This window comes from Prionailurus viverrinus, chromosome B2 (genome assembly GCF_022837055.1).
Source record: "Prionailurus viverrinus isolate Anna chromosome B2, UM_Priviv_1.0, whole genome shotgun sequence".
In the NCBI taxonomy this organism is placed as follows: Eukaryota; Metazoa; Chordata; class Mammalia; order Carnivora; family Felidae; genus Prionailurus; species Prionailurus viverrinus.
Genome location: NC_062565.1, coordinates 110,992,693 through 111,020,173, shown reverse-complemented (window position 1 = coordinate 111,020,173; position 27,481 = coordinate 110,992,693). Strand labels below are relative to the sequence as shown.

General features: G+C 37.4%; 1 protein-coding gene across 4 annotated transcripts; it reads right to left on the bottom strand.

Moving 5' to 3' along the window:
- Window positions 1-1,755: 1,755 nt before the first annotated feature.
- Window positions 1,756-26,763, bottom strand: FABP7 (fatty acid binding protein 7). 4 transcript variants are annotated; one of them, XM_047860199.1, is made up of 5 exons: window positions 21,381-22,470; window positions 5,219-5,309; window positions 4,602-4,774; window positions 3,881-3,982; window positions 1,756-2,048 (listed from the first exon to the last, which is right to left on the bottom strand). In XM_047860199.1, exons 1-5 carry the CDS (start codon window positions 21,432-21,434, stop codon window positions 1,998-2,000), a joined length of 471 nt encoding a protein of 156 aa, XP_047716155.1. In that variant the 5' UTR covers window positions 21,435-22,470; the 3' UTR covers window positions 1,756-1,997. The 4 variants fall into 4 exon arrangements, with proteins under 4 accessions (XP_047716155.1, XP_047716154.1, XP_047716157.1 ...); XM_047860198.1 differs by lacking the exon at window positions 1,756-2,048 and adding an exon at window positions 26,714-26,763 and having other exon boundaries at window positions 3,139-3,982; window positions 21,381-21,516; XM_047860201.1 differs by lacking the exon at window positions 1,756-2,048 and adding an exon at window positions 19,704-19,786 and having other exon boundaries at window positions 3,139-3,982.
- Between the last annotated feature and the right edge of the window lie 718 nt (window positions 26,764-27,481).

Here is a 27,481-nt window from a genome sequence, read left to right as displayed (position 1 = left end):
ACACACACACACACACACACACACACACACACACCCAAAAAAGGGAATTCGGGGGCACCTGGGTGGCTCAGTCAGTTGGGCAGCTGACTTTGGCTCAGGTCATGATCTCACAGCTTGTGAGTTCGAGCCCCACAGGCCGCACGTAGGGCTCTGTGCTGATTTAGAGCCTGGATCCTGCTTCGGATTCTGTCTCCCTCTCTCTCTGCCCCTTCCCATTCACACTCTTTCTCTCTCTCTCTCTCTGTCTCAAAAATAAATAAATATTAAAACAAAAATTAACATCCAGATGGCCAACTGATGATGATAAAATGCTCAACATCACTCATCATCAGGGAAATACAAATCAAAACCACAATGAGATACCACCTTACACCTGTCAGAATGGCTAACAGTAACAACTCAGGCAACAACAGATGTTGGCAAGGATGCAGAGAAAGAGGATCTGTTTTGCATTGTTGGTGGGAATGCAAGCTGGTGCAGCCACTCTGGAAGCAAAGTATAGAGGTTCCTCAAAAAACTAAAAATGGAACTATCCTACAACCCAGCAATTGTACTACTAGGCATTTATCCAAGGGATACAGGTGTGCTGTTTCGAAGAGATACATGCACACTCATGTTTATAGCAGCACTATCAACAATAGCCAAAGTATGGAAAGAGCCCAAATGTCCACCGATGGATGAATGGATAAAGAAGGTGTGGTATGTATATACAATGGAGTATTACTCAGCAGTCAAAAAGAATGAAATCTTGCCATTTACAACTATGTGGATGGAACTGGAGGGTATTATGCTAAGTGAAATTAGTCAGAGAAAGACAAAAATTATATGACTTCACTCATATGAGGACTTTAAGAGATAAAACAGATGAACATAAGGGAAGGGGAACAAAAATAATATAAAAACAGGGAGGGGGACAAAACAGAAGAGACTCATAAATATAGAGAACAAACTGAGGGTTGCTGGAGGGGTTGTGGGAGGGGGGATGGGCTAAATGGGTAAGGGGCACTAAGGAGTCTACTCCTGAAATCATTGTTGCCCTATATGCTAACTAATTTGGATGTAAATTTTAAAAAGTAAAAAATAAAACAAGTTAGAAAAATAAAGTTAGTTTTCTCTACTAAAAAAAAATTTTTTTTAAAGGGAATTTGGAAGCCTTAATGCACATTCTATGCACTCCATTTTAGCACTTCTGTTGACTTAGTTCAGCTCAAAGTATTTGTCTGGAAACACATCTTTATAATCCAGGGTAAAATTCCTTTTATTTTCCTGTTTACTTTTCAATAAGAAACTTGAATATATGACATTTTGATTGTGTGATATTTTGACTATTTTTTAATAAGACATTTTTGTGTATATCATTTTGCTTCATCAGCCTGCCTGTTTCTGATTGCCACAGGTTCTCTATGGAAGTCTCAACCAAAACTGTGGCATTTCCACTTTTCCCCAGGCTTCTGCTGATTTCTTTTTAATTAATACTTTAAACAAAGTTAGCACTTTGTTAGTAATATTTTTAAAAAGTTAGCACTTTTCCAGCTTTATTTTATACAATAAGAAAGGCTATTTTGTCTAAAACCTCCTGATTAGTGACATTAATCAGATTAATATCTAATATTAAATATTTAATATCTAATATCTAATATTAAAACCACCAGATTAGTGACATTAAAAACAACAACAAAATTTCTCATGGGTATACAATTTTTATTTGAATCTGATTTACTTTTCAATGGAAATTATAAAATGCATTTACTTCTTTATTTTAAAAATGTGACTTAACATCTTAATGTGAATTATAAAACATGATAAATCTGCAGATCAAAATTGGGCTATTTGCAGTAAAAAGTCTTAAAACAAGTTTTTAAAGCACCATTTTCCACCTCCACAACAAAGATAACCTTTTAATTCGTGATCACCCATGCTGTAATAGCAGGATAACACTGAGACTTGAGTAAATAGAAAAATTGTAGAGCTTTTCGAACCCCAGATCAGGAACCTTTCTATGCCTTCTCATAGTGGCGAACAGCAACCACATCACCAAAAGTGAGAGTCTGAAAGATGCAAAAAGAATCAAGTCTTTTTATACAAGAATATCAGTAGCTGAACTTTCTAAAGATGATCATATATAATTTACATATTATGCAAACGAATAATGTCATTGACAAACATTAAATGCTGCATAAGCTCTTCCTTTCTTAAAATAAAAAGAAAAAAAACTTTATTTACTGAGTGAATAATAACATGTATATATAGTTTATGTCTCTAAAAGGAAAATGAAGCAAAAAAACTGACATTAACTAAGTAGATTCAGGTCAAAAGAATTCCTTTTCCCTTAAATTATCAGGGTAATCAAATTAGCTGTCTGCTTTGAAAGTGAATGGAATTTATAATAGGTTTTCATCACATAAATTGTGAAGAATTTTTAGAAAATCCAAATCATTTGGGGAAATTGTATTTGGAATGACTTGTGTCAAAGTCATCAGGAAAAGTAAATGTACAAATGTTCTCATTGCTTTGGTTGTCATATTTCAGCTGATGTGAACCTACGTGCCTGGGTGGGTGTAATGTGGAACATGGACTCTTACGTCAAATTGGACTGAAAGAATTTCTATAAAATCTCTTTACAAAATCTAGGAGTTTTTTTAGGGTTTGTTATTTACATGGATTGACATGATTTTCAAGAGCATAGCATGCCCTTATTATTCATAGCTTTAATCTCCTTTTTTTGAACTCAGTCTTGCCTGATCAGTCAGTTATAAGCTATCCACTTTTCCGTCTTCGGGGTGGGGGGGGGGTGCGAAATGGAGATAAAAGCATAAAGGAGAAGCTCAGACTGAATCTTTTATAAACAAATCCTTTCTTTTGATGATCACTGCAGAAATATGTGGGCAAATATTCATTACCATAAGAGGAACACTGCCCCTCTCTTCCCATCCCATGGAAAGAAGTATGAATAATGTAAGCCCTGTGTCTCAATCTAGAACAGCCCTGATTGCAACAGTTAAAGGGAAGAGAAAAAACAGCAGTCAATTTCCTTAAATCACAAAAACAAAAAGCCCTTTCTTCTATTATCTTAGAAGGAATAGGTAAAGCAATACCCACCCACCCTCAAAAAACCCCAAAATGATATATTGACTATTTCAATGTCATCAAAATACCATTACTCAGTTCACAAAAATGTGTCTAGAATGTTAGATTAATGCATAACATTTTCCCCAGTTTATGATGCTACTACATCATTAGAGATTTTTTTTTAATTTTATATTTTTATAGTTTTTACATGACTACTGGTATTGAATGGAAATATTTACAGGGCACGATGCATCAAAAGAAAGACTAGAAGGAAGTAACATCAAAATGGTTCCCTCTAAGGAGGAACTACACTTTTCTGTTATATTCTAAATTACCTGCACTGAGCTTATGGAACCTGCATAAACTAAAATATAAAAAGTGTCAAGATCTCTTATTTATTACAGTAGCTGTAAAGTAATTTTTTGGATATTCAGTCAACTTGATACTCATAGTAATTTATCAGTCTTATTCATATGTTTTCATGAATATTTTTATATTTAGATTTCATTTGAGGTTTAGACATTCACAGTAATACTACACAAATTCTTTCTTTGACAGTTTTAGCTAAATCGATGGAAACTTCTGAAAACCACGCTTGCATAGAATTTTTCTTTTTTTTCTATAATTAAAGAAGCAGAGCTGATGATACAATTCACCAGGACATTTTTTATGTCTTCTGTTTTACACATGATCAAAGAAGCTTGCTGGAGACTTACTGTTATTAAAGAAGGGTGGGAGAGAGAGAAGGGGATGGGAACTAGGAGAGGAGTGAAAAGCAAGAAGAAACAAAGGGAGAACTGCCTTTACTTACCATAACCATTTTGCCATCCTTAATTTCTCTTACGAAATTTGTTTCTTTGCCATCCCATTTCTGTACATGAACAAGTTTGTCTCCATCCAGGCTAACAACAGACTGAGACCAACAACAAAATGCAGAACATAGCAAAAGGTACAGATTAAATTTCTGAGATGAAAGTCAAGTGAAGTGGTTTTTGAAGGAATTATAGAATTGAATGAATGGTGATCAACTAATTATCCTATTAGTACCATATCTTCTGTGGCTTCTAGAGTCATTATGATAGTAAACTAATAATTCATAATTTCACTGAAGTGTGTACATCTAGATGTAAAAATTCCATATGTTAGAAATAAAAGTCCTGAACAAGTACTCTCAGACTAGTCACTCTACTCTTGTAAACAAAGCCTTCAGATGAGGCAAACAGTTTCGTTAATCTGAGGCAATCAGCGACATTAAACAAAATACAATCTTTATTTTAAATGAACACTCTTACTTTCTGAAATACAAATATGAAAAGAAAAATGTAGAGTAAGAGACAGATAGATTTGAGATTTGAGCTATAGCCAGTACCCACATATGTGCACTAGAATGCAGAATTAATCCTGGTGGTGTCCTCTCTGAACTGAAATACTGAGAACTTTCTCTACTCCCATCATCTAGACACGAGAAACATCAGGGATCTCTTTTTATTCCCTCCTCCCCATCCCCACCCCAGAGAAGGAGCGGTCCTTACCTTACAGTTTCTGTCATCTGCAGTGGTTTCATCAAACTCTTCTCCCAGATGGAAACTAATCTCTGTGTTTTTGAATGTGCTTTGTGTCCTGATCACCACTTTGTCCCCCTCCTGACTGACGATCACTGTTGGTTTAGTCACATTTCCCACCTGCCTAGTGGCAAAGCCCACACCTAAAAAAGCAATGCAGTTAGCAGCGACTTCCAAAATAACTCACATAGCAGGAATCTGCTTTCCTATCCTGGAATCCAGGCCCTCGAGTGTAAGTTTCATCAGGACACGTTTAGTCCGTTAATTATGCAGTATGACTACTGATGAGCTATAATACGCGGATGCTTAATTGGATGCACAAATGATAAGTGGATGCTGAAAACAAAAAGGCACAGAAGCTTCACATCCTCCCCCAGACTACCAAATGCACTGTTATTTAGCCCTGGGCAAGAAAGCAGGCAAACGCCACATTAAAAATCCCTTCAGTGGGAAATGCATAGCCTAGGATTCAGTTATGACAACATGATCTTTCTTTGTCGCTTGGCAATCTAATAGGAGAAAAAAAGGAATTGGCACTACTGAAGCTTCAGGTTAAGAAGAGAACAGCACATCTTATTTTTACCTACCTAGCGCCTTCATGTACTCATCAAAGTTCTGGCTGTCCGTCAGCTTCCAGGTAGCACAGAAAGCCTCCACCATCCTTGCCCTTTCCTTTTGCTTTGAAGACAGATAAAAGAGACAGGAGGGAGGATCTCTGGATCTTATTGCCACTGCAATTCTGAAGACCCCTTTGCACCTCACAGCAGCTCCTGCCTTCTTATTTGGAAAAGATGCAGGCAGAAAGCCAAGGATTTGAATTGCAAACACACCCTTCCACTGTCCCCCTTTACTGGAGGCTGTTGCCAGGGGGAGGGGGTGGGAAGGGGGGCTCAAATGAGGTTCCAATCCGCTTTGTGATTGGCTCAGGCCACTGGGTTAGCGGAGTAGGTCGAGTTCCTCCTTATCCACACTCTGCAGCCCTTCTCCCTGAGAAAGCTGTGCTAGGAGTCAATGGGGCTGGAGGCAGGGAACGGGGAAAATGAGAGAGGGTCTTTCAGGTTCAGCTCGAAAACTTGGCAAAGACAAGTTCAGACTGTGAGGAAAGAAAAAAGATGCACAATAGGACATTCAGATTGATTTCCGTTAATGGCAAAGCTGGTTACAAATGAGGGCCCCCTTTAAAGAAAACCACTGAACTGCCAGACTTTTCAGACAAAGGAGGCTGAATAGTGTCTTTTGTTTTCTCTCATATTTACAGGGAGAGCAAAACACAAGCCAGAATGTTCCAAACTAGGAAAAGAAGAGGAGGAGGAGGTGTGAATGCCTTCCCTAGATTGTACAACTAGAAGGCTACTCCAACTGAGTATCAATGGGACGCTAACTAATTTTGGCCTCTTCCCAGCACAAACTGAGTGAATTTAAAGATCCATTGTCCTTTCTAAGAATCTGAGAACCAGACTGAGATGGAAAAGGGGTCTAAGGCAGAGTATGGTTAGGATTCACTAATGAGGTATAAAAATAAAGAAAAGAATGCTCTTTTCCCCCTTCTTCAACAGATTATAGAATCCATGAGGAAAAACGGAACATAAGGTCATTTAGTAAGATTTGGAATGACCCGCACTGTAGGACCTTTTGATTTCCTGAGGCCACATCCACTATACAATCTGTGTATAAATTGGGGATCAGCAATGGGAGTAGGATAGGAATTGGAGGAACCATAGAAATCAGACGATCTTTAGCTTACTTGTTCCAATTCAGGGTACCCCCCAAATAGCAAAATACCTCAAGAGTTCTGAGTATTTAAAGAAGGTCTCCGAAACTCCCCTTCCTCCAGAAGTTCTTCCTGCTTTCCTTAGTGTAGACCACCTATGACAGTCTCCCTCCCTTTCATGGGGACAGAACAGGGGAATCTGATTTAGCAATCCCTGCTCTTCTCTTTCTCCCTGCATTTAAACCTCAGCCCACTGCCATTGAGCTTCTGCCCACACCAAACACAAGAGACAAGGCTTAGGACACATTTTGCTCCACTGCCAGCTCCCAGAGTCTACTTTGAGGTCTCAGAAATACCTCAAAAGTGCTCATTTAACATATATTTAATCTTTACCCATACCTGGTCTTTCTCCAGTTTTCACCACGTTTGTGAATGGCACCACTGGCCACCCTACTGCACAAGCCAGAAAATCTGGAATCATTTCTAACACTTGATGCTCTAAAATCAAAACCAGTGTCAAGGCCTATCTATTTTGCTCCCTGAATATTTGTCCAATTGTCATCCACTCCCTGTCTCTACAACTACCATCTTAATTCAAGTAGCTGCTTTTACTAGTCCTATAGCAACAACCTCTTAACTGTTCTTCCTGCCAACCTGATCTCCAGTTCTTTCCCTACTGGAGCCTGAGTGACATTTTAAAATATAAATCTGCATCTTCCTAGTGACAAATGATGTTGAGACCCTTTTCCTGTGCTTCTCTGCTATTTGTATATCTTCTTTTGTGCAGTGACTGTTCAAATCTTTTGTCCCATTTTTTTTCTTAATCATTTTATTTTTTTTAAATGTAATTTATTTTCAAATCGGCTAACCTATAGTGTGTACAGTGTGCTCTTGGTTTTGGGGGGTCTTTTGTCCCATTTTTAATTTGGTTGTTTGTCTTGTAGTTACTGAATTGTAGAGTCCTGTATATTCCAAGTAAAAGTCATTTGTGGGTTTTTTTCATTTTCTTTGTTTTTTTTTTTAATTGTGATTTCATTGGCATGTCAAATGGATCAGGTGTATACATTAAATATGTGCAGTTGATTCTATGCTGCTTATAGCACGGTAATGCCATTTTTAAAAAAAATCTAAATCCTGGGGCGTCTGGGTGGCTCAGTCAGTTAAGCAGCCGACTTCGGCTCAGGTCATGATCTCTCGGTCTGTGAGTTCGAGCCCCGCGTTGGGCTCTGTGCTGACAGCTCAGAGCCTGGAGCCTGTTTCAATTCTGTGTCTCCCTCTCTCTAACCCTCCCCCGTTCATGCTCTGTCTCTCTCTGTGTCAAAAATAAATAAACGTTAAAAAAAATTTATTTTTTAAATCTAAATCCTATCTTGTTCCTTTCCTGCCTAAATTCCTTCAAATGACTTCCTCCTGCTCTCAGGTTGAAGAACAAAATTTCCAACATTGCCTATACCTGGCCTGCCCCTAACATTTGAAGGACTCAGAGTAAGAACTCAAAGGGAGGCTGATATGCCATTATGTCTAAACAATAAAAGTTATGGATTTAACAATGCACATAGCCTGACCAGCATCCCAGACAGGACTCAAAGCCTGGCCTTCCGCCCTTTCCCAATAGGTCACTCTGTGGCTTTCTGCAGAGCTGGTGGGGTGGGTGGGCAGGAGCTGGTCTGGAATTCCCTAAATCTGGGATGGAGACTAACTTGGATTTGGTGTTGTGCTGACATGACTAAAGATGCCAGAGACCACCATGAAAAGCCTGAAATGAAACCAACCCAGAGAAAGCAAAGTGTACTCAGTTAGACCCTTCTGACATCAATTGAGCCTTTGAACCAAGTCCCTAAACTAGCCCCATCTATGATCTTTTCATAAATTCTCTTTCTTAGACGAATATCATATGACTTCACTCATAGGAGGAATTTAAGATACAAAACAGATGAACATAAGGGAAGGGAAGCAAAAATAATATAAAAACAGAGAGGGGAGCAAAACATAAGAGACTCTTAAATACAGAAAACAAACTGAGGGTTGCTGGAGGGGTTGTGGGTGGGGGATGGGCTAAAAGGGTAAGGGGCATTAGGGAGGACACTCGTTGGGATGAACACTGGGTGTTATACATACAGGATGAAACACTGGAATCAACTCCTAGAATCATTATAGCACTACATGCCAACTAACTTGGATATAAATTAAAAAATAAATAAATAAATAATTTTAAAAAGTAAATAGTAAAATAAATAAATAAATAAATAAATAAATAAATAAATAAATCTCCACATGGACCATCCCCTGAGAGCAACAACAACAGCAACAACAAAAATTCTGTTTTCTTGCTTAATCTAGATGATTAATTAATCCATCATGGAAAGCATCCTCTATGGTAGAAGTTCTTAAACCAATTTATTTTGCAACATCAAAATATTCTTATGTGTTGCATCTAATAAAACATGTTAAAACTGATAAAATGTTTTTTATTCTAAAATTTAGTAAATTATCTTTTTTTGTAGTCTAAGATTGTAAGATCATTGAAAGCCGGGCCCATGTATTCTTTAGATTCCCTTAGCTCCCTATAGATTATGGTGCTGACATTATTTGTCCATTTTTATTAATTTCTTCCACTTTTTACATAAGGATATAAGTTAAAGATCTATAAATTCTAACTTAAAGGATATATTTTGTAATTCTTATGATTTCATCTTATATAAAACATAAAAGCCCAGCAATTTAGAGATCATTTTTTGATTGTATATTAATTTAGTGCTAAGCAGAAGAGAATATTGTTATACACATGTCTATAGCAGAAATTTAAGGAAAAGCCACTCGACAATTTTATAATTCTCTAAACTGACACATGTAACCCTACTATTTTTAATTATTTTTTTAAATATTTCTTTCTTTTTTTAAATTTTTTTTTAACGTTTTATTTATTTTTGAGACAGAGAGAGACAGAGCATGAACGGGGGAGGGGCAGAGAGAGAGGGAGACACAGAATCGGAAACAGGCTCCAGGCTCTGAGCCATCAGCCCAGAGCCCGACGTGGGGCTCGAACTCACGGATCGCGAGATCGTGACCTGAGCTGAAGTCGGACGCTTAACCGACTGAGCCACCCAGGCGCCCCTTAATTATTTAAGATATAATAGATTTATACATAAGAATGTTTGCTTTCAGATAATAGGTTATTTGCTCTTATTTCTGCGGATTTTAATAGAAGAGAAAGTAGAAGAACAGAGAAGAGACTTTGTTGTGATAAGCATAATGCAACTAATAGATATTTTTTCCAATTTTTCTAAACCTGAGAGCAATTTGTGACTTTGCTATGGCTTTTATAATGCAAATGCATCCACAGGTTTTGAAAAGGACATACTGTGAGAGATTGAACACTCTTTCAGTGTTTATGAATTAACTAATGACCATAAGGACTCTAAAGAATCTATGACAAAGGTTTTTTTAGGAGCACCTGGGTGGCTCAGCCAGTTCAGCATCTGACTTTGGCACAGGTCATGATCTCAGGGTTTGAGTTCAAGCCCTGAATGGTGTTCTCTGCTGTCAGCACAGAGCTGGCTTCGGATCCTCTGTCCTCCTCTATCTGCCCCTCCCCACTCATGCTTTCTCTCTTTCAAAAATAAATAAAATTTTTTTCAAAAGAGTTTTTAGTAGTGAAATAAAAGGAACAAAGAAAAAAAGTTGCTTTGGGAGACTTTTTTTATGTTTATTTGAAAGAGAGACAGAGAGAGAGAGAGACAGAGCATGAGTTGGGGAGGGGCAAAGAGAGGAGACACAGAATCTGAAGCAGGCTCCAGGCTGTCAGCACAGAGCCTGACATGGGGCTCAAACCCACAAACCATGAGATCGTGACATGACCGAAGTTGGGCGCTCAACCAACTGAGCCACCCAGGAGCCCCTGCTTTAGGAGATCTTGGCAAAATTTCCACATGGAGTCAAATCTCCTGGTGCCTGCTTTATGGCAATTTTTTCTTCTTAAGGAAACAGAGAGTTATTAGTACATTTTTAACACTGTTCTTGAGCAAAGTAACCATACATAGTTTGAATTGAAATTGCTGTGCCATAGATTAACCTTCCAGTTTGGATGATAATGCCAAAATGTTTTTCAAAATGGATTCCCCAGTTTAGGCCCCCACAGGAGGACTCACATCTTCCTCAACACTTTAAAAACTTCAAAAAGCTGGTCTACCAGATGCACATAAAATGACAATTTTGTCTTGATGTGTGTTTTCCTAATCCTCACGAGGTAAACATTTCTTCATGTGTTTATTGGTGTATGGTTTCTTTCTCTATGAAATATCTGTTCATCTTCTGCCCAATACCTTGTAGGTTATTTGTGTTTTTCTTATTGCATATTCTTGATCCTAATTGTTTTAGAGTGTGGGTGTCATAAATATTTTCTACAAATTTGTAACTTTTACTTTCTTTAATGTAGCTTTTGATAGCCAACGTTCTTACTTTTAATATTGTCAGATTTATTAATATTTTATTTTATGGTCAACATGTTTTGTCTTGTTTAAGGAAAGAGCCTACCCAAGATCCAAAAGATAGTCATCTGCATTTTCTACCGAGAGTTATAAAGTTTTAACATTTGAGTTTTTAACTATCTTGACTATATTTTTACGTGTCATGAGAAGTGAGGACCCAAAATATACTCCACCTCTATAATTTTCAAAGTTCCATACATGTGTTGATCTCTGCATCCTATTTAATGCCACTAATCAGTTTTATAATCTCTCTAACATTGCTAAGCTATCTTAATTTGTATAACTTTGTAACAATCCAGTATCTGGAAGAGCAAGTCTCCCCAACTCATTATTCTTCTTCAGAAATATCCGAACTATTCATGGCCCTTATCTTTTTACACATGTTAATAAGATTTTATTAACATGTGTAAAAAATTGTTTTTTTTTTAATGGGAATTGCATCTATGTTATATCAATTTGGAAGAATTGACACCTTTATGATATTGTCTTCCTATTTATGAAAATGATATATCTATTTATATAGTCTTTAATATTGCATAATAATGTTTAATAATTTTCCCTCTAAGATTTTTATACATATTATATAGATTTATTCTTAGACAACTGGATTCCCTGAGACTACTGAAAATACTCTCTTCTTAATTATATTTTCTAGTGGTTTCCTGCCATTATATAGAAATATAACTGACTTTAGGAAACATTTGATTTGTAGCCTGCTTACTACACTATCTTATTATTTTTAATAACCCATAGATTAGTTTTCTATGTAAATAATCGTAACATATACAATTAATGCTATTTTAGCTAACTCTTCTCTGATATAATTTTTCTTATAATATTGTACTAAGAATTTCAACTCAAGGTCAAATGTAAGGTAAAAAGTTTTGGTGTTTCATTCCTGATTTTTAAAGCAATGTTTCTAATGTTATTTTATAAATAGTCTTTTTTATAGATGTTCCCTTAAATTCCTGGTTTCCTAATTATTTTTATTATGGATGGGGTTACTGGTGGGTAATATGCTTTTTTGCCATCTAATATCATGTGGCCTTTAAGACCTAAAATAAAGCAATAAAGTCTTTGATCTATCCCACCATCTGCCTCCTGGCTATGTGATGTTAGGTCTTTGTGCCAGCCAGAAACCTAGCCATATTACTTTGGATATTGCAAACAGGAACATTACATTTTAGATTATAATTCTGTTCTTTCTTTCCCGCACTTTCCTTCTCCTTCCTTGAATTAGAGAAGGGCTGGGAGTAGCTAGCATATTGCACCCTTAGAAGTATGGTTTCTAGGGGTGCCTGGGTGGCTCAGTTGGTTAAGCATCTGACTCTTGACTTTGATTCAGGTCATGATCTCACAGTTTGTGAGTTCAAGCCCTGAGTTGGGCTCTGCACACACAGTGTGAAGGCTTCCTGGGATTCTTTCTCTCCCTCTCTCCCTGCCCCTCCCCTTCTCTCTCTCTCTCTCTCTCTCTCTCTCTCTCTTAAACTAAATAAAATAAACATTAAAAAAAATTAAAAAGAAGTGCAGTTTCTTTACACAAGGTGTTATTATCTTGAACAAATACTTTACACCACTTAAATAATAAATGATTAATGTGATAGTTTTTCTGCATGTAATATCCCAAAAGTATCAGAGAATTAGGCAGTAAGGGCAGAAGAATATTCCAACTCATTGCACACTTGTTTTACAACTGGTAGCAGATCCCATCAAACCTATCCTCCAGCTAAGATAGCTAGTTCAGATAGTTCCTCTACCTGAGAGCAGGTTTCTATCATTTACCATCTGCACAGCAAGTTTAGTTTAAAAAACAAGCAAAAAACACTACTCAATGTTTGTAACAAATGCCAAATCTGGATGCTTATTTCTTTCTATTTAAAGAGGAAAGACAGAAAATAATAACCAGATGAAGCATGAAATCTATGGGAATATCTACAAAAAAGTAGAGGTCACAATATGCTGAAGACAGAGAACAAGAGTATACCCTTGAAATATGATTTATCAAAATAAACGGAAGAAATAAACAAAAATATCTCTTGTATATCAATAAGTGCAAGTGGCTTCTATAAAACAGGAGCAAGAACCCATAAGAAGAGAAAAGATTGAAATAAAAAGGATAAGCCTAATGAAAACAAGAACAGCAGAAAGACTGAGACTCAAAAATAAGTTGAATGTGATCAAAAGACTCAAAGAAATTAATAACTAAATAGAAGGTATTATATCAACCAAAGAGAAAGTAATAAATAGAATGACATTGTTTGAAAATAATCTCCAGAATGCAGGGAGACATTGTGAATAGTGAAAGTGAAAATGTTAGATATGAAAAGAATGAAAATACAGTGTAATAATTATAAGATATTACTAAAATAAACATCAAAACAAATGGAATATACAAAATCATAATGGAGGAAAATCTTCCATAGTTGGAAATAGGTATCAGTATATAGATCAAAATGCCACACCATTTGACACCATAAATGAAAATAGAACCTAAACTTCCTAATTCTAGCAATGTTTTTGAATCAAATATAATTCAAATAAGTAAATATAAAAATAATGGAGAAAACAGTAGACATTCAATCAGGAGGAAAGATGCATAAAATGTTGTAAGTATGGCTGACCATAGTCTTTCCACTGTAGGATTTAGATACCAAATAAATATAGAGTGATGTTACAGAGTGTTTGAAAACAACGGTGGTTTGGGGCGCCTGGGTGGCGCAGTCAGTTAAGCGTTTGACTTCAGCCAGGTCACCATCTCGCGGCCCGTGAGTTCGAGCCCCGCGTTGGGCTCTGGGCTGATGACTCAGAGCCTGGAGCCTGTTTCGGATTCTGTGTCTCCCTCTCTCTCTCTGCCCCTCCCCCGCTCATGCTCTGTCTCTCTCTGTCCCAAAAATAAATAAATGTTGAAAAAAAAAATTAAAAAAAAAAAAAAGAAAACAACGGTGGTTCAAATCTGTTTTAATTATATGTGAATGTAGAAGACATTTTCTCTTGGAAAATCAATCAACTTCCTTTATACCATTTTCATGTGCTGTGTGCCTGTAGGAAGAGACTATATAATAGGCTATGGACTTGAGAACCCAATTTATGATTTTATTTCTCCTACAAATTAGTAAATTTTGATCAGGTACATCCATCCTGACAATATAGTAGTTGACTTGTGCCTGCCCCTGGGATAAGATCAAGTCCAGATTTGGAACAATGACAAAACACTTTAAGGCAATGGCTTGCAGCTTACAGGAGAGATACAAACATTCATCCCTTCTCTAAAAGGAGGATTTGGGTGTGGAAAGGGAGGATGTGCACAGTTTTTATCTAAGAGGCAATGGGTCATATAAGATTGAAGTAATGCTGCGGGTCAGGGTTTCTTGGGGATCCTTTTGGAGAGGACAGTTTTTTGTCTCTTCAAACTTCTTGCCAAAATTTTAATGGATTAGAATTGAGTTAAAATTGATAAATCTTTTCAGAAAGGGTTGAATCAATATTATATGTAGTCTTTCCACTTAAAGACCTTAGATTCTAGCTCCATTTATTCAAAAGTGTGATACTTCTTTCAGTAATATGTTGATTTTCTACACAAAGTCTGTGTCCTTAATCTATTTACTCTCTTCAAACAGCTTTCAGTGGAACAAATAATTAAAACAAAAACAAAATGAAGCAAAACTCCATAGCTTAGGGATTAGCACTTTTAATCTTAAATCTATTCAAAGTCAGTACTTAAATAAATTAATATAATAATCTTTGGCTGCCCTATATTAAAATCCTATTATGAGAAGATTTTCTTGTTTTGACTTTGAAAGATTACTGTCTGGGTTCAAAACACAGGCTTTCTTCCACTGACTATCTGTACATTTATCCTTAGAAAAATTAATTACCTAACCACTTTACCATCTGAATCCTGGTCTAGAAATGATGATGTTACACCAAATCATCTCCTAGCCTTCTTTCTTAAATGTCTTAGGATTCTTTGGTACTTCTAAATTATGCTGACCTATTTTCAAATTAATTTCATGGAAGCCCTGTCAGAGAAATTAAGGGATCTTGGGCCTATTTATGTTAACCGTCACCTTGTATGAGCCTCAGATGCTCACCAAGATAGAATTGAAAGGAAGAAAGAACTAAATAGCTAAGTTTGAGTTTCTATGGTAAATAAAGCTAACTTTCACCTGAAAATTTCATAATTTCATTTCAAAACAAGTTTTATTAAAATTTTGATTATTTATTTAATGAGGAATTATATACTAATCACCTCAAAAAGGCAAAAACACTCATTTTAAGTTGTTATAGTGATATATGCTCAACCTACTATTATCTGTCAAGTATTTATGGCTAAGCAAATAACTCTAGTTAACAGCAAAGAAAACGCTCAACAAAGACGCATTTTATTGTTCACATCAATTTTAAAACAAGTAGTGCACTGAAGAAACCACATTTATAGATTCATCTCTCAAAAACCTGTTTTCTCATGTCTTGAATTTTATAGTTTTCATTTTGTCCATTTTGGATATACCAACATAGATTAATGACATATAAAATATATATAACTATCTATATAACATATAATAGCATTATATATTATACAAATAATATATGATATAATAATATATAACAATACATAATATAGCAATGTAACAATAGAGCAACTTCATTTAAATAAAATCAGAATGTTATAACAAATGAAGATATTTATTGTTTTCAAAAAGAGCTATTTTAAAAATACTTGCTATTCAACTGACTAATTTAATAATTAATGTAAAACTGCTCCTCAGCCGTATTTTCACAGTGAAAAAATAGAATGAAAAGAATTATACCTAATGAGCTCAGAGTGGTTACAAAAATTAAATGCTATAAAAGTCAATTAACCCAAAAGAAGGCAAGTACAAAAGAAAAAAGAGGAGCTAAGCCCAAACTGGATCGGACAAATAGAAAACAAAGGGCAATATGGTAGACTTAAATATATATATGCATGTTTTTCTACAAGAAATTCTAGTTTAAATATGAAGTCACATATGTTATAAGTAATAGAAAAAATACCATGCAAGTGTTAATCATTAGAAAACTGAAGTGGTTGTGTAATTAGGAGACAAAAATAGAACAGGAAAAGGAAACTTACTAGGGATAAAGAGGGACATTTTATAATGATGGAAGTGTCAATTACTCAATTACTATTCCTTGCAAAGGGTCATGAGGAAGTAATGCAATATAGAGTGATGAAAATATTCTCCATCTTGATTAGTCTGTTGGATACTTGGGTGTGTACATTTGTCAAAATTATCAAACTGTATACTTTAAATGGTTACATTGTTGCATTTAAATTATATTTTAACAAAGTTAAAAAATGAAAAAGAATAAAATTGACTTCTGCCAAATGAACCATAAGTGGGCTAGAGTAGCATTATAGCATAGTGATTCAGAGCATACACACTTTGGCCAGACTGCCAGAAGCGAAGTCCTGTCTCTGTTCCTTACCATAAATAAAATTAACTGAATCCTTTCATTTCTCTGTGCTTCAGTTCCTCTTTAAAATGAGCAGACTCATAAATGGTCATTGTAAGGATTAAATGAATAAATACAAATAAAGTGCTTAGTAAGTACTCAATAGATGTTAGTGATTATCTAATACAGATTATATTCTGTATTTCCTGCTTAACCTTGATTAACAGTGGACACTTCTGACGATCTGTAACATTATTTTAACACACTAAAGGGAGAAAAATAGGAGAAGAAGAAGGAGGAAGAAAAATAGTCCTTTGCTGGAAATCATTTTTTAACCCAGGGATTAATAAGAATTAATTTGTGTGTCTAGATTTTTAGCTTGAGTGACGACAAATATCTTCCTACAATTTGACTTGCATAGTTGGCAGATGCCCTATGGGGAAAGATGGCAGCCAAACACAATTTAGAATTGTTGCCAAGAATTCTTGTTACTCGACTTGAAGACTTTTAGGAAGAACTTCTGGACTGTGTGCTGTTACACTACGCAAATAGGATGTGCTTAATTAATATGTTTGAATAAATGATTGAATGTGGGTGGGGGAGGGTGGAAGACTCATTCTGAGTATGTGATGCTTGGCCCTGCCTTATAACTTTATAAAGGAAAAATCCAAGAAGAAAACAAAATATGACGTTGGTCCCAAGGGAACTTGTTTCTTTAAGAAACTTCTCAAAGCATCATGTAGCTCTACCATTTTTCACTGTAAGAGTTAGAAGCAGTCTTGCTAATTGATGTCCTATTGAGCAATGGTCTCTAATTATTTTTTATTTTGCACCCCATCAATAAAAAATGTTGTGTCCTTCATATATATAACTTATTCATAAGTTATATGTATATATAACCATATTAACATAGTGTGAATATTATGAATAGTATGAATTTTATTACACAAAAATATAAACTGAAGAGAATGAGATGAAGATGAAATAAATAATATTTTTTATATTGTCTTGTTAATTGCAGACAGCTTCATATTACCATTAGCTACTATTTTGAGGTCAAACAAGCTTAAGGGTGAGGGTTATCTTCAGTAATAATGTCCATAAATTTTCACATTTCAAGTGATCTTCTTGTAATTGTGAAATTCTAAGCCAACTCTTTTTTTGTTAAAACTATTTATATGCTCCCAATTTATATCTTATGATGTGACTTAGAAAAACTCACACTAGGAATAGAAACATATAAGCAGTCATTTTTTGTTCTAAGGTTGTATGTTATTAGCACTGTCTTAACTCTTCAGTATTTCTGTAGACATTTTCCCAGTCTTTTCATCTCATTTTATAATGCTTCATTTAACTAAAACTCAGTAACATTATTTGAGAATTCACTTACATGTGTCCCCACTCAATGCCAGTAATTCACAGTAAGCTGAAAGGGGATGAAAACTGGGACTACCTCTAGACTACCACATGCACTCTTTCCTCAAGACATTTCATGACAAGTGACTGATAGTATGCCTGTGTAAAGGGACAATGTCAATCCACATATAAAGATACTAAAGATTAATTTAAATCTCATTTTATATAAAATTAAATATATGTAGGAGTACTAATAGTTTCTTCTGGAATCTTTTTTGAAGTAGGCTACACGTGGAGCCCAAAGGGATCTTGAACTCAAAAGACCCTGAGGTCAAGAGTCAGAGGCTTAACCTAATGAGCCACCCAGGCACCCCATCTTCTGGGGCCAATATTGCAGAATCACTGAGATTCATGTACCCTCCTTGAGAGATCAATCAGGAAAGAAAGTCCACAAGCCACATGAAGAGGAGAGAACTCTCAAGGATAGCAGGTATGTATTTGTAGTCTAGACATACATATAATAATGTAGGTCTTTCTTTTCCTATAACTGTATTTGATTCCTAACTCAACTTCCCATTTTTATCTAAGTGCAGAAAACTTGATATAGTCAATTTTCTTCAAATTCAGTAAAATTTGTGGTTACCGAGGCATTTTAGGTTTCCTATTTTTTGTTTATTTATTTGGGGAGAGAGAGACAGCGTGAGTGGGGGAGAGGCAGAGACAGACAAACTGAGAATCCCAAGCAGGCTCTGCATTATCGGCACAGAGACTGATGTGAGCCTGACGTGGGGCTCGAACTCACGAACCATGAGATCATGACCTGAGCCAAAATCTAGATTGGGTCCCTTAACCAACTGAGCCACCCAGGTGCCCCATGGTATTTTAAGTTTTCACTAAGGCAATTCAAGAATTCCTTCTTCTTCCTTCTCTATGAGGTTTCACCCAAGATATGAAGACAGGGGGATGAGATGGAAGTGACAGAGGCCAAGGGCCAGGAAGGAAGAGAATTATGGTGGTATCACAATATCTAGTTCTCAGTCTTCTTTGGACATTGGCACTCATCCCCAGTGCATCTGATGCTGATGGTCCCTGTCCCACACAAGAGAAAGGGCACTGTGGAGAAAGATTACAAGATGTTTGGCTGGAGCCACTGCTTGAAGCTAGACTTTGAGGCACCTATTGTCACCACTGATGAACAGGGAAGGAGAAAGCCAAAAAAAAAAAAAAAAAGAAAGAAAGAAAGAAAGAGAAAAAAAGAACTTGTAAAAGCCAACACTTTTGAGTTGAAAAAGGCTGAACTTTTGAGTTACTTGAAAGTCTCAGGGTCAATTAAGAAAAAGGGTATAATCCTTGAAGAGATGTCCTTGAGAGGGTAGACGTGTCTGAGAACTACAGCGCAGTGAAGGAGTTGCCATAGGAGGGGGGGCATTCTGTCATCTAAACAGAAGGAATGGCGGAGCACATGGGCACTGAAGCAGGGAATCTAGCGGATTTGATGGGAGAAAATGAGAAAATACTTGCCTGATTTTCCTCTGTGAAATATGATACATTCATCAGCTGAAAATAAACCTTAAATGAATGAAGATTATCTAGGTTTGATGGAGACTAAGTAGAATCTACTTTGTGCAATTCCTATTTGAACCTAAGTTTGAATTTAGAAAGATAAAGTTACGTGTCTTATACAACTGAGTCTTGCGGGCCCATGGTGGTACCCAGATACGTTGAAGCCTGTCTGTAACAAATACATGCACTACAGAGCGAAATTATCTTGAGGTGACAGATGGAGAATATTGGTGGGTGGGAATGAGGCAGACTCTAAAGTTATAGTACTTTCAGATAAACCTCTTGGTGTGAGCAAATTACTGAATGCTTTAAATTTTCTAGGTAGGTATATGGGAATCAGTGTAAGGAAAAAAACAAGAGTCAACAGAGCCTTATGAATTGCCACAGAAATTCAATCTTCTAAATCCCTAGACAATACCCAGGAAAGAATGAAAGTTATATTAGAACCCATTCCTTAGGTTCTGAATTTCTTTAAAACACTGTCTACAAAAGCACAGCAAGACAAAGAGCTCTAGTTACCTTGCAGATTAGCCATCAAGCAGTGGCAGGCGTGTGCGTGCCAGGAGACAGACCTTGCTTGTTCAGGAGAGGAGTTTGGACTCCTGGTAAAGCCAGAGAGAACCACTTAGTCACAAATAAAGAACCGTATCAGATAGCTGCTAAGCATTTAGTCTGGAGGAAGCACACTTCCTTTTCTTTGCTTTTATGAAGACGGCATTTTGTTCTTGGCTTAAACTCTTAAAAGAAACCATAACTAAAACCAACTAACACCATGCAGGCCTAGGAAAGCTCAACAAATTAGACAGGGGCCACTTACCCAAAGTAGCCTAAGCTCAACCAACATTTTCTCAAACTGAACAATTATAGCAAAGACTAGCCAATCACCACGTGGAGGGTGTGGACATGGCTAGGACTTTGGTGGGGAACCTGGCTACATTGACTGTAACCTCTGAGTGCCATAAGGCTTGGTTTGCTAGAAGGGAAAGTGATTATCCTAGTTCAGACCTATTGTCCTGGCATAATTAGAAATGGCTTCCCCTTTTACTTTCAAAAGTTTCTGAAGCTTAGACAAAGTGCACAAAGCACCCTATCTATAAGCAAAGCCAATTCTTCTCCCCTTATGTAAAAGCTTTCATCAGGGCTTATTCACGAAGAACAGCTTCAGCCTGCATTCTGGTCAATGTCCTCAGAGGAGGGCAAGGAGGGATGTGAGTGGCTTAGGCCAGCACTGAAGGAGGGAAACCCCTTTAAAATGACTGGCAGTTCTATTCAAGAGGGTTGCATATGGAAGCCACTATTTAGGCTTAACCCTGGAGGCAGAGCAGGAAAGTACCCAGAGTACCATGGGATACATTGCGTGATGAGGAAGTTACTAGTCTTGTGAAATAGATTTTGGATGGAAAAACTAGGTCTCAGTATTTTTGGACATTGCAGACAGGGACAAACACACTTAAACGAGAAGTCAGTTTTCTTTCTCAGAACACAAAGCTACTAGAACAAAATAATATTTCAAAAAGTAAATCATTGATTCTTTATTTTTGATCCTTAGCCTTTTTCTCAGTCAAACTAGTAAATCACCTAGCTAGTCAGCTAAGTCACCAGGGAAGGAGATTTTTTCCACAGAGGAAAGCAGAAAATATGGGTCTGGTGGAAAGCTGGGGTAGGGCAGTAGATTTTCAGTTATAGAAATCTAGGCATTTGGATTTGGGGACTCAGGCTTAAACAAGAGCCAGTCCCCTTGCGCCCCCCCCCCCAAAACACACACACAGATTCTATAAGGTCCATAGGAAGTAAAGATTACTTTGGGCAGCGGTAGACGCGTGAGAGAAAAAGAAGGGAGTGGAGCAGGGAAGCCAGAGAGCTTGGGAGCTAGTGAGTCCCTGATGAGGGACTAACTCCTTTTCCACAGGCTGTGAGGTGTAGTATGGAACAGAAATCCTGTATATGTTTGGAAGGATCTGAGAGACAGATTGTGCCTCGGTTTTCAGGTGGAGGGAGAGGAAGTGGCAAGCTTAATGAAGTTCCCTTCTTCCCAGAACCATAGCAGAGTGTTATACTAGAGGTTGCCATTTGCATTATCTAAGTAGGTGTGTCTGACACAGAATTTCCCGGAGCTAAATGTGCTGAAAAGAGGTGTGAAAATAGCTAAGTGTGGCATGAAACCAGAAAGGACTGTAGACAAGATGCGGTAGTTACCTGAGTGCAAACCTTGGAGGAATGGAACTTCTCAGCAAGGGTACTGGCATGCATAGATGATGAAAATCGAAGACAAGTTGTATCCTACCACACCTTACTCCCTCAAGGACCCACCATCATCATCTGGAATGTATGCCTAACAGCAAAATGAAGGTGAAGGTAATAATACTAGTAGCAAAAATATAGGACTTTCTACAGACCGGCCACTATTCTATGTAGTTTACATGTATATTAACACATTTAACCCTCACAATAATTCTATGATGTAGGTACCATTATGAAACTCATTTTGCAGATAAAGAAACATGAATACAGAGGTTAAGAATAAAAATCCTGAATTAATTTAGATAAAGTAGACTTGACTGATATCAGTTTCATGATACCTTGACTGGTCAAAAAAGTTATATTTATATATGCATAAATTTATGATACATTGAATTTTCACACAAATATCTAAACCCACTGAAAAGATGCTTTGTGTGAATTTTTAATTATGAGGTATTAAATATAACAGATAATGGCAAACCAAAGCATATTTGGTATCAAAGAAAACCACAAAATAAACCCTCCCCCCAAAAAAATCCTAAACCAGAAAAAGTCAGAGTAACTGATGCAATCCAAAAGAACAGGGTAAATGCTACAATCTTTCTTTTTCTCTTCAGTATAAACCTAGTCTTTCAGTGTTTCCTTATTTTCTCTATCAACTACCTCCTGACTTCATTTTTCTCTCTTCATGGGACTTTCCCTGAAGTAAATCATCTCAATGATGCTTTTATCAACACCTTAAATTCTGTCACAACATCCAGGTTTAGACCACATTTCTTATCTCTGTCCATCCTGTAGATCCCACAGTAAGAGTACAAATGGAGGCTGTTAAATGTACGTTCTATGATTTCACAAGGCTGAAAATTAGCAAAATATCAAAGACAGAAGAATTCAATTTGCACTGTTAATGAACTACCAATGTATGATTGAGTAACATTGACAAGCATATTTTATGAATTATCATACAATTATTCCATAAAATATATTTTCTTGCCTTCATTTAAGCAAAATAACTATGTATTAATCGTCAAGATTTTTTTAGTTTTTTTTTGTTTAATGTTTATTTATTTTTGACAGAGAGATAGACCACAAGTGGGGGAGGGGCAGAGAGAGAAGGAGACACCGAATCTGAAACAGGCTCCAGGCCCTGAGCTGTCAGCACACAGCCTGATGCGGGGCTCAAACCCAACTGTAAGATCATAACCTGAGCCAAAGTCAGAAGCTCAACCAACTGAGCCACCCAGGTACCCCAATAAGAAGGATTTTTCACCATTTTTTTTTATTTTATTAGAAGCAATTATTCTAAAGGATTAAAAGAAAATATGTAATTCAATATGTATAAAGCATGAACAGTTTCATTAAAAAGTAGATTAAAATTAATGTAAAAATCTAAAAGTTAAAATTATTTTTATGTGTTTTCAAAGTACTTTTCTTCTGAAATATCCAACATGATCTATTAAAATTGTAAAGCCCATACAAAAAAAACTAATGAATATTAAACATTTAAATTAATAAATAGTATTTAATTTTTAAAATTCACATACATCTTATTATGTCTGTCAATAAAGTTTAAACTACTCAGTAGAATTCCAACATTCAGTTTTCATCAGTTGAATTGGACTCACAATGTATGTTATATTCGAAAAGTAATATAAATTACATAATACTGTCAACCTTGAAAATAAAATAGCCAGCTACTTTGCCAGCAAAATGAGTTTATTTGAGAATAGCAGAGGAAGTGCAATTTGGGATAGGCAAGACACGGTGAACTATAGGCAAGTTCAGGGAACAAGGTAGAGTGGTGCTCTTTTACCAAGGAAAGAAGGAAGTTAGGAGGGGCTGTTTGGAATGAAAAGATGAGTGTTTGAGGCTGCGCAAATTCTCATTGGCTGAAATGTAGCAGTTTCTCATTGGCTGGGTTGTTGCCGGGCCAGGAGCAAAATCTTCCTTCCTCCTCCCCTGGTAGTAAACTAAGCTTCTTCTTGTTTGGTAAAATAAACTGCAACAAGTGGCACATGGGTGAGGGCTCCCCATCCAGAGCTTTCCAACCCAACCCCATTTTTGACGAGGTTTTCCTTCACACATTTTCACAATGCTATAAAATGTTCCTCCATCACATGCAAGTATCTTGAACGCTGTTACAAGTTATGGTTAATACTGTAACCACAAATTGCAACACAAAAAGAAGCTAGAATGTCTGGGATTCTGGGAAATTATATTCCATAATACAAAACTCTACTGCATCTTGCTGCCTGTGAGAAAAATTTGACAAGTCAATTTGTTTTTTATCTTGGCTAGACGAGTCTCCTACTCAAATCTTCCCTGCCCTTGAAGCATTGTTTCTGACGATGGCAAACAAACAGCCCACAAACATTCATGGCAGTTAGGCATAGTTGCTTCTCATTTCATATAGGCTACAGGGAATGATACGCAAGAAAGTGGCTCTCTGGGGCCTGTATGGTGTTAGTCATGAGAGAGGATATATAGGATTATAAATCATGCTACCCCATTTAGAAGCACCACATTCCTAAAAACAGAGATGCACTTATTTTCCCTAACTAACATGGAAATGCTCACATATACACAAAAATAGGGAGAATACTAATCACCTCTTAGCTTCCACTGTTATCACCTGGGTCATATGTTCCTTAATAAATTTGTGCAGGGGCATCTGGGTGGCTCAGCGAGTTGAGCACTCAACTCGTGATTTTGGCTTCGGTCTTGATCTCACTGTGAGATAGAGATGGCAGTGCAGAGCCTGCTTGGCATTCTGTATCTCTCTCCCTCTCTCTCTGCCCCCCCCCCCAGTTCACACTGTGTCTCTCTTCCTCTCATAAATAAATAAATATTAATTTTTTAAAAATTCTTCTCCTTCTATGGAATTCCATTGGGTTCATATGGGGCTGACCCTCCAGTTCCTTGCCACAGTGGGAAGAAAGTCATTGCCCATCCAAGTGCCTTCTTTCTAGAGTGAGATGGTTCAGTACAGGAGCATATCTCCAGTCGGACTGACCAAAGTATTCCAGAAATTATTTCCTGGATCTGTTGGGGAGCAACAGTCTCTTCCCCCAGTGGGATGTTTAAACTGGGAGTTAGAAGTCTGTGGTTGTTGGTGGCTGTCTTGTTAGTCACATATGTAGACCCAGTGTGAAAAATCAAGCCTGACAGAGACAAGCAGAACCAAGGGAGAGAGGCAGAACCCCTGCACACAGCCATTAAGGCACCAGACATAGAGGACAGAAAACAACAGCATTATTGAAGGCCCTCGGCCCCTTTTTTCAGAAGTTACACCTCTGGACTACAGTTACGTGGATCAATAAATCTTTTTGTTTAAATTCAGATTGAGTGGAGGCGCCTGGCTAACTCAATCAGTTAAGCATCCAACTCTTGATTTCGGCTCAGGTCATGATGTCACAGTTTGTGGGTTTGAGCCCTGCATCGGGCTCTGTGCTGACAGCATGGAGTCTGCTTGGGATTCTCTCTCTCCCGCTCTGTCTGCCCCTCTCCTGCTTGTGCTCTGTCTCTCCCTCTCAAAATAAATAAATAAAACATGCAAAAATATAAAAAAAATAAATTCAGATCGAGTGCCTGCATCCTACAATCAAAGAGTATTATGATAAATTTAAGTTAATCTACAATAACTTGATTAAGATGATTACATATAGGTTCATATAACAGATACAACCTAGCATGACAAGCAGGGAGGGGCTGGAGGAAGGCAGAGAGGAGACAGTCGCCACTTAGCCGTGCTAAAGAGACACAAATTGCCCCATCAAAAAAAGTGTGCACTGAAGACTGGTTCCCTGTGCAGCAAAGATCAATTGGTGTAGTGTCCTCAGATAACAGACGTTTAGAGTTTGAAAATAGTAGACAAGGTGTGAAGACCTTGAGTGACATGAAGAAAGTCACCATTTCCGTACCTCCAGCTCTGCTGCCGTGCCTTCTTGTGGGTTCACATCTTCCAGAGAACTGAAAATCCTGAACTTGTGGGACAAGCTGTAGTATTTCAATTACTTTAGTTTGAGATATGGAGATTTTTAAAAATCATAATAAGAAACTTGAGAAATTAATCATCTTTATGAAAAAAAAAGAAAAATGCACACTAATTTACCAATTTCTGTGAGCATTAGCATATGTGTAAGAAACAGGAAATTGTTAAAATAGAGCTTTTCTTCTCTTTTCACAAAATGTACTTGACTAGAAATAGCAAATTTAGAACAACAAACATTAAGTTTTTAAATCCTGATGATTAACTTGACTAAGAAGCCATGTAATCCCAACAATAAAGTTGAAGTAGTTTGTTACCAAAGAGCCATAGGGAAAAAAAAACCTAATTTGATTAAAGTGTTTTGTGACAGTTTATCAGGAATCAAGATTTAAAACGTTTCACTGCTTTAAAGGAATTAAGAACCACTATAAGAAAAGTTTGACATTTAAGAGCACTATCATAGGCATTTTTGTTAAAGCTGTAATTCTCACCAGATATTAAAAACTATAGTCAAGCTTAAGCTTGGTGTATCATAATTACTGGGAATCTTTTATTCTAAATATATTCTCAAAAACTGTAAGATACTGGGGCACCTGGATGGCTTAGTCCTTTGAGCATCTGACTTCAGCTCAGGTCATGATTTCACAGTTCATGAGCTCGAGCCCCTCACCAGGCTTGCCATTGTTAGAGCACAGAGCCTGCTTGGGATTCTCTGTCCCTTTCTCTCTCTGCCCCTTCCCCACTTGCACTCTCTCTTTCAAAAATAAATAAACATTAAAAAACCTGTAAGATACTAAGAAATATATAGCTATTATAACATATATTTTATTATTAAATGACAGTTTTGTTTCATTATGCATGATTCAACAAGGGGAAAAGGTATTTGCTTAGTTAAAAAACATGTTATTATGCTTAATACACCATACTTCTTGGAGATTAAGTACTCTAACTACATGTTGTTACAGATTTATTGTAAACGTATTAAACTAGAAGAATATCTGAAGAATGTTTTATGAAAGAATTCAGCAGGTACGTGCCAATGAGAGGTGAACTTGGGGAGTGAGGAGGTGCAGGAATGGAGATGCTTTTGCGAGTGGAGACAGGGCAGAGACTGGGGGCGGGGGGAGAATACGGGAAAAGCACCCTTCCCCAAAAGACTGGAGACAAAGTGGAAAATTGGAAACAGTTGCAGAAACTAAACTAAAAAGGGACAAGGGAGAAAGGAGAAAGGAGAGGGTTTAACTTCCACTAAGACTGTAAACAAGGGGAGCACAAAGGCTGCAACTCCGCAGCTCAATACCTGGTGGTGCTCTGGTGGGAAGGGCGAATCCCCAGGAATAGAGGGCGTCTGGGAGGTCCTCAGGCCACACAGGGAAAAGCGGTTCCACTGCTGGAAGGACATTTGGTAGAGACTGTTGAAGCCACCTGGTCCCAGCAGACCTCAGAGGCAGCCACATTCGCTGGTGCTGGGGCAAGATCGTTGAGGGTGAAGCCTGGTGCCAGATGTGTTTTGTGATTTTCCATAATCCCTGAGATGCTGCTGCTGCACTGTTTTGCGAACATTTTCTGGGACGGGCTGGCACGTGGCCTCAGTCTCGGGGCACTGGCAGCAGCAGGGTCCAGCAGGAGTTCCTGGGTGCAGCTGATATTCGGCCATTGCTCATTCGGCCATTGCTCAGTGAGACCCTCCCGCAGAGGGGCGGAACGGGTCAAAGACGCAGCCCTTCCGAAGTAAGGGGCCAGGGAAAACAGCCGCATCTGAGACAAAACTCGGGAGAGAGGTACTGCCTGGGGCCTGGTCACAGAGAGTGAAAAAGCGGGGAGTGGACGAAGGCCGAAGACAGAGAATAGGTGCGCGATTGCTGATCTAGGAGAACAAACTGGGTAGCTGGGTGGTGCCATTTTTCCCATTCTTGCACATGCGCATACACACCTACGAGCACTGCAACAATCCACTCCAGTAGGCTAGCAGCGCCTCTAGTGGAGAGAGGAGCCATTACACTGAGCCCCGTCCAACTGGGCCAACTTCAGTCTTCAAGAACACAAGTCTCACTGCCAGCTTAGTTTA

What these genes read in the sequence shown, in the direction of transcription:
- FABP7 (XM_047860198.1), bottom strand. Translation starts at nt 21,434, where the DNA reads ATGCATGCCAGTACCCTTGCTGAGAAGTTCCATTCCTCCAAGGTTTGC. An exon ending in CCTCCAAGGTTTGCACTCAG is followed by an intron (nt 5,310 to 21,380) that starts GTAACTACCGCA and finishes CTGTCTTCAAAG; the next exon opens with CAAAAGGAAAGGGCAAGGAT. An exon ending in TGAGTACATGAAGGCGCTAG is followed by an intron (nt 4,775 to 5,218) that starts GTAGGTAAAAAT and finishes TTGCTTTTTTAG; the next exon opens with GTGTGGGCTTTGCCACTAGG.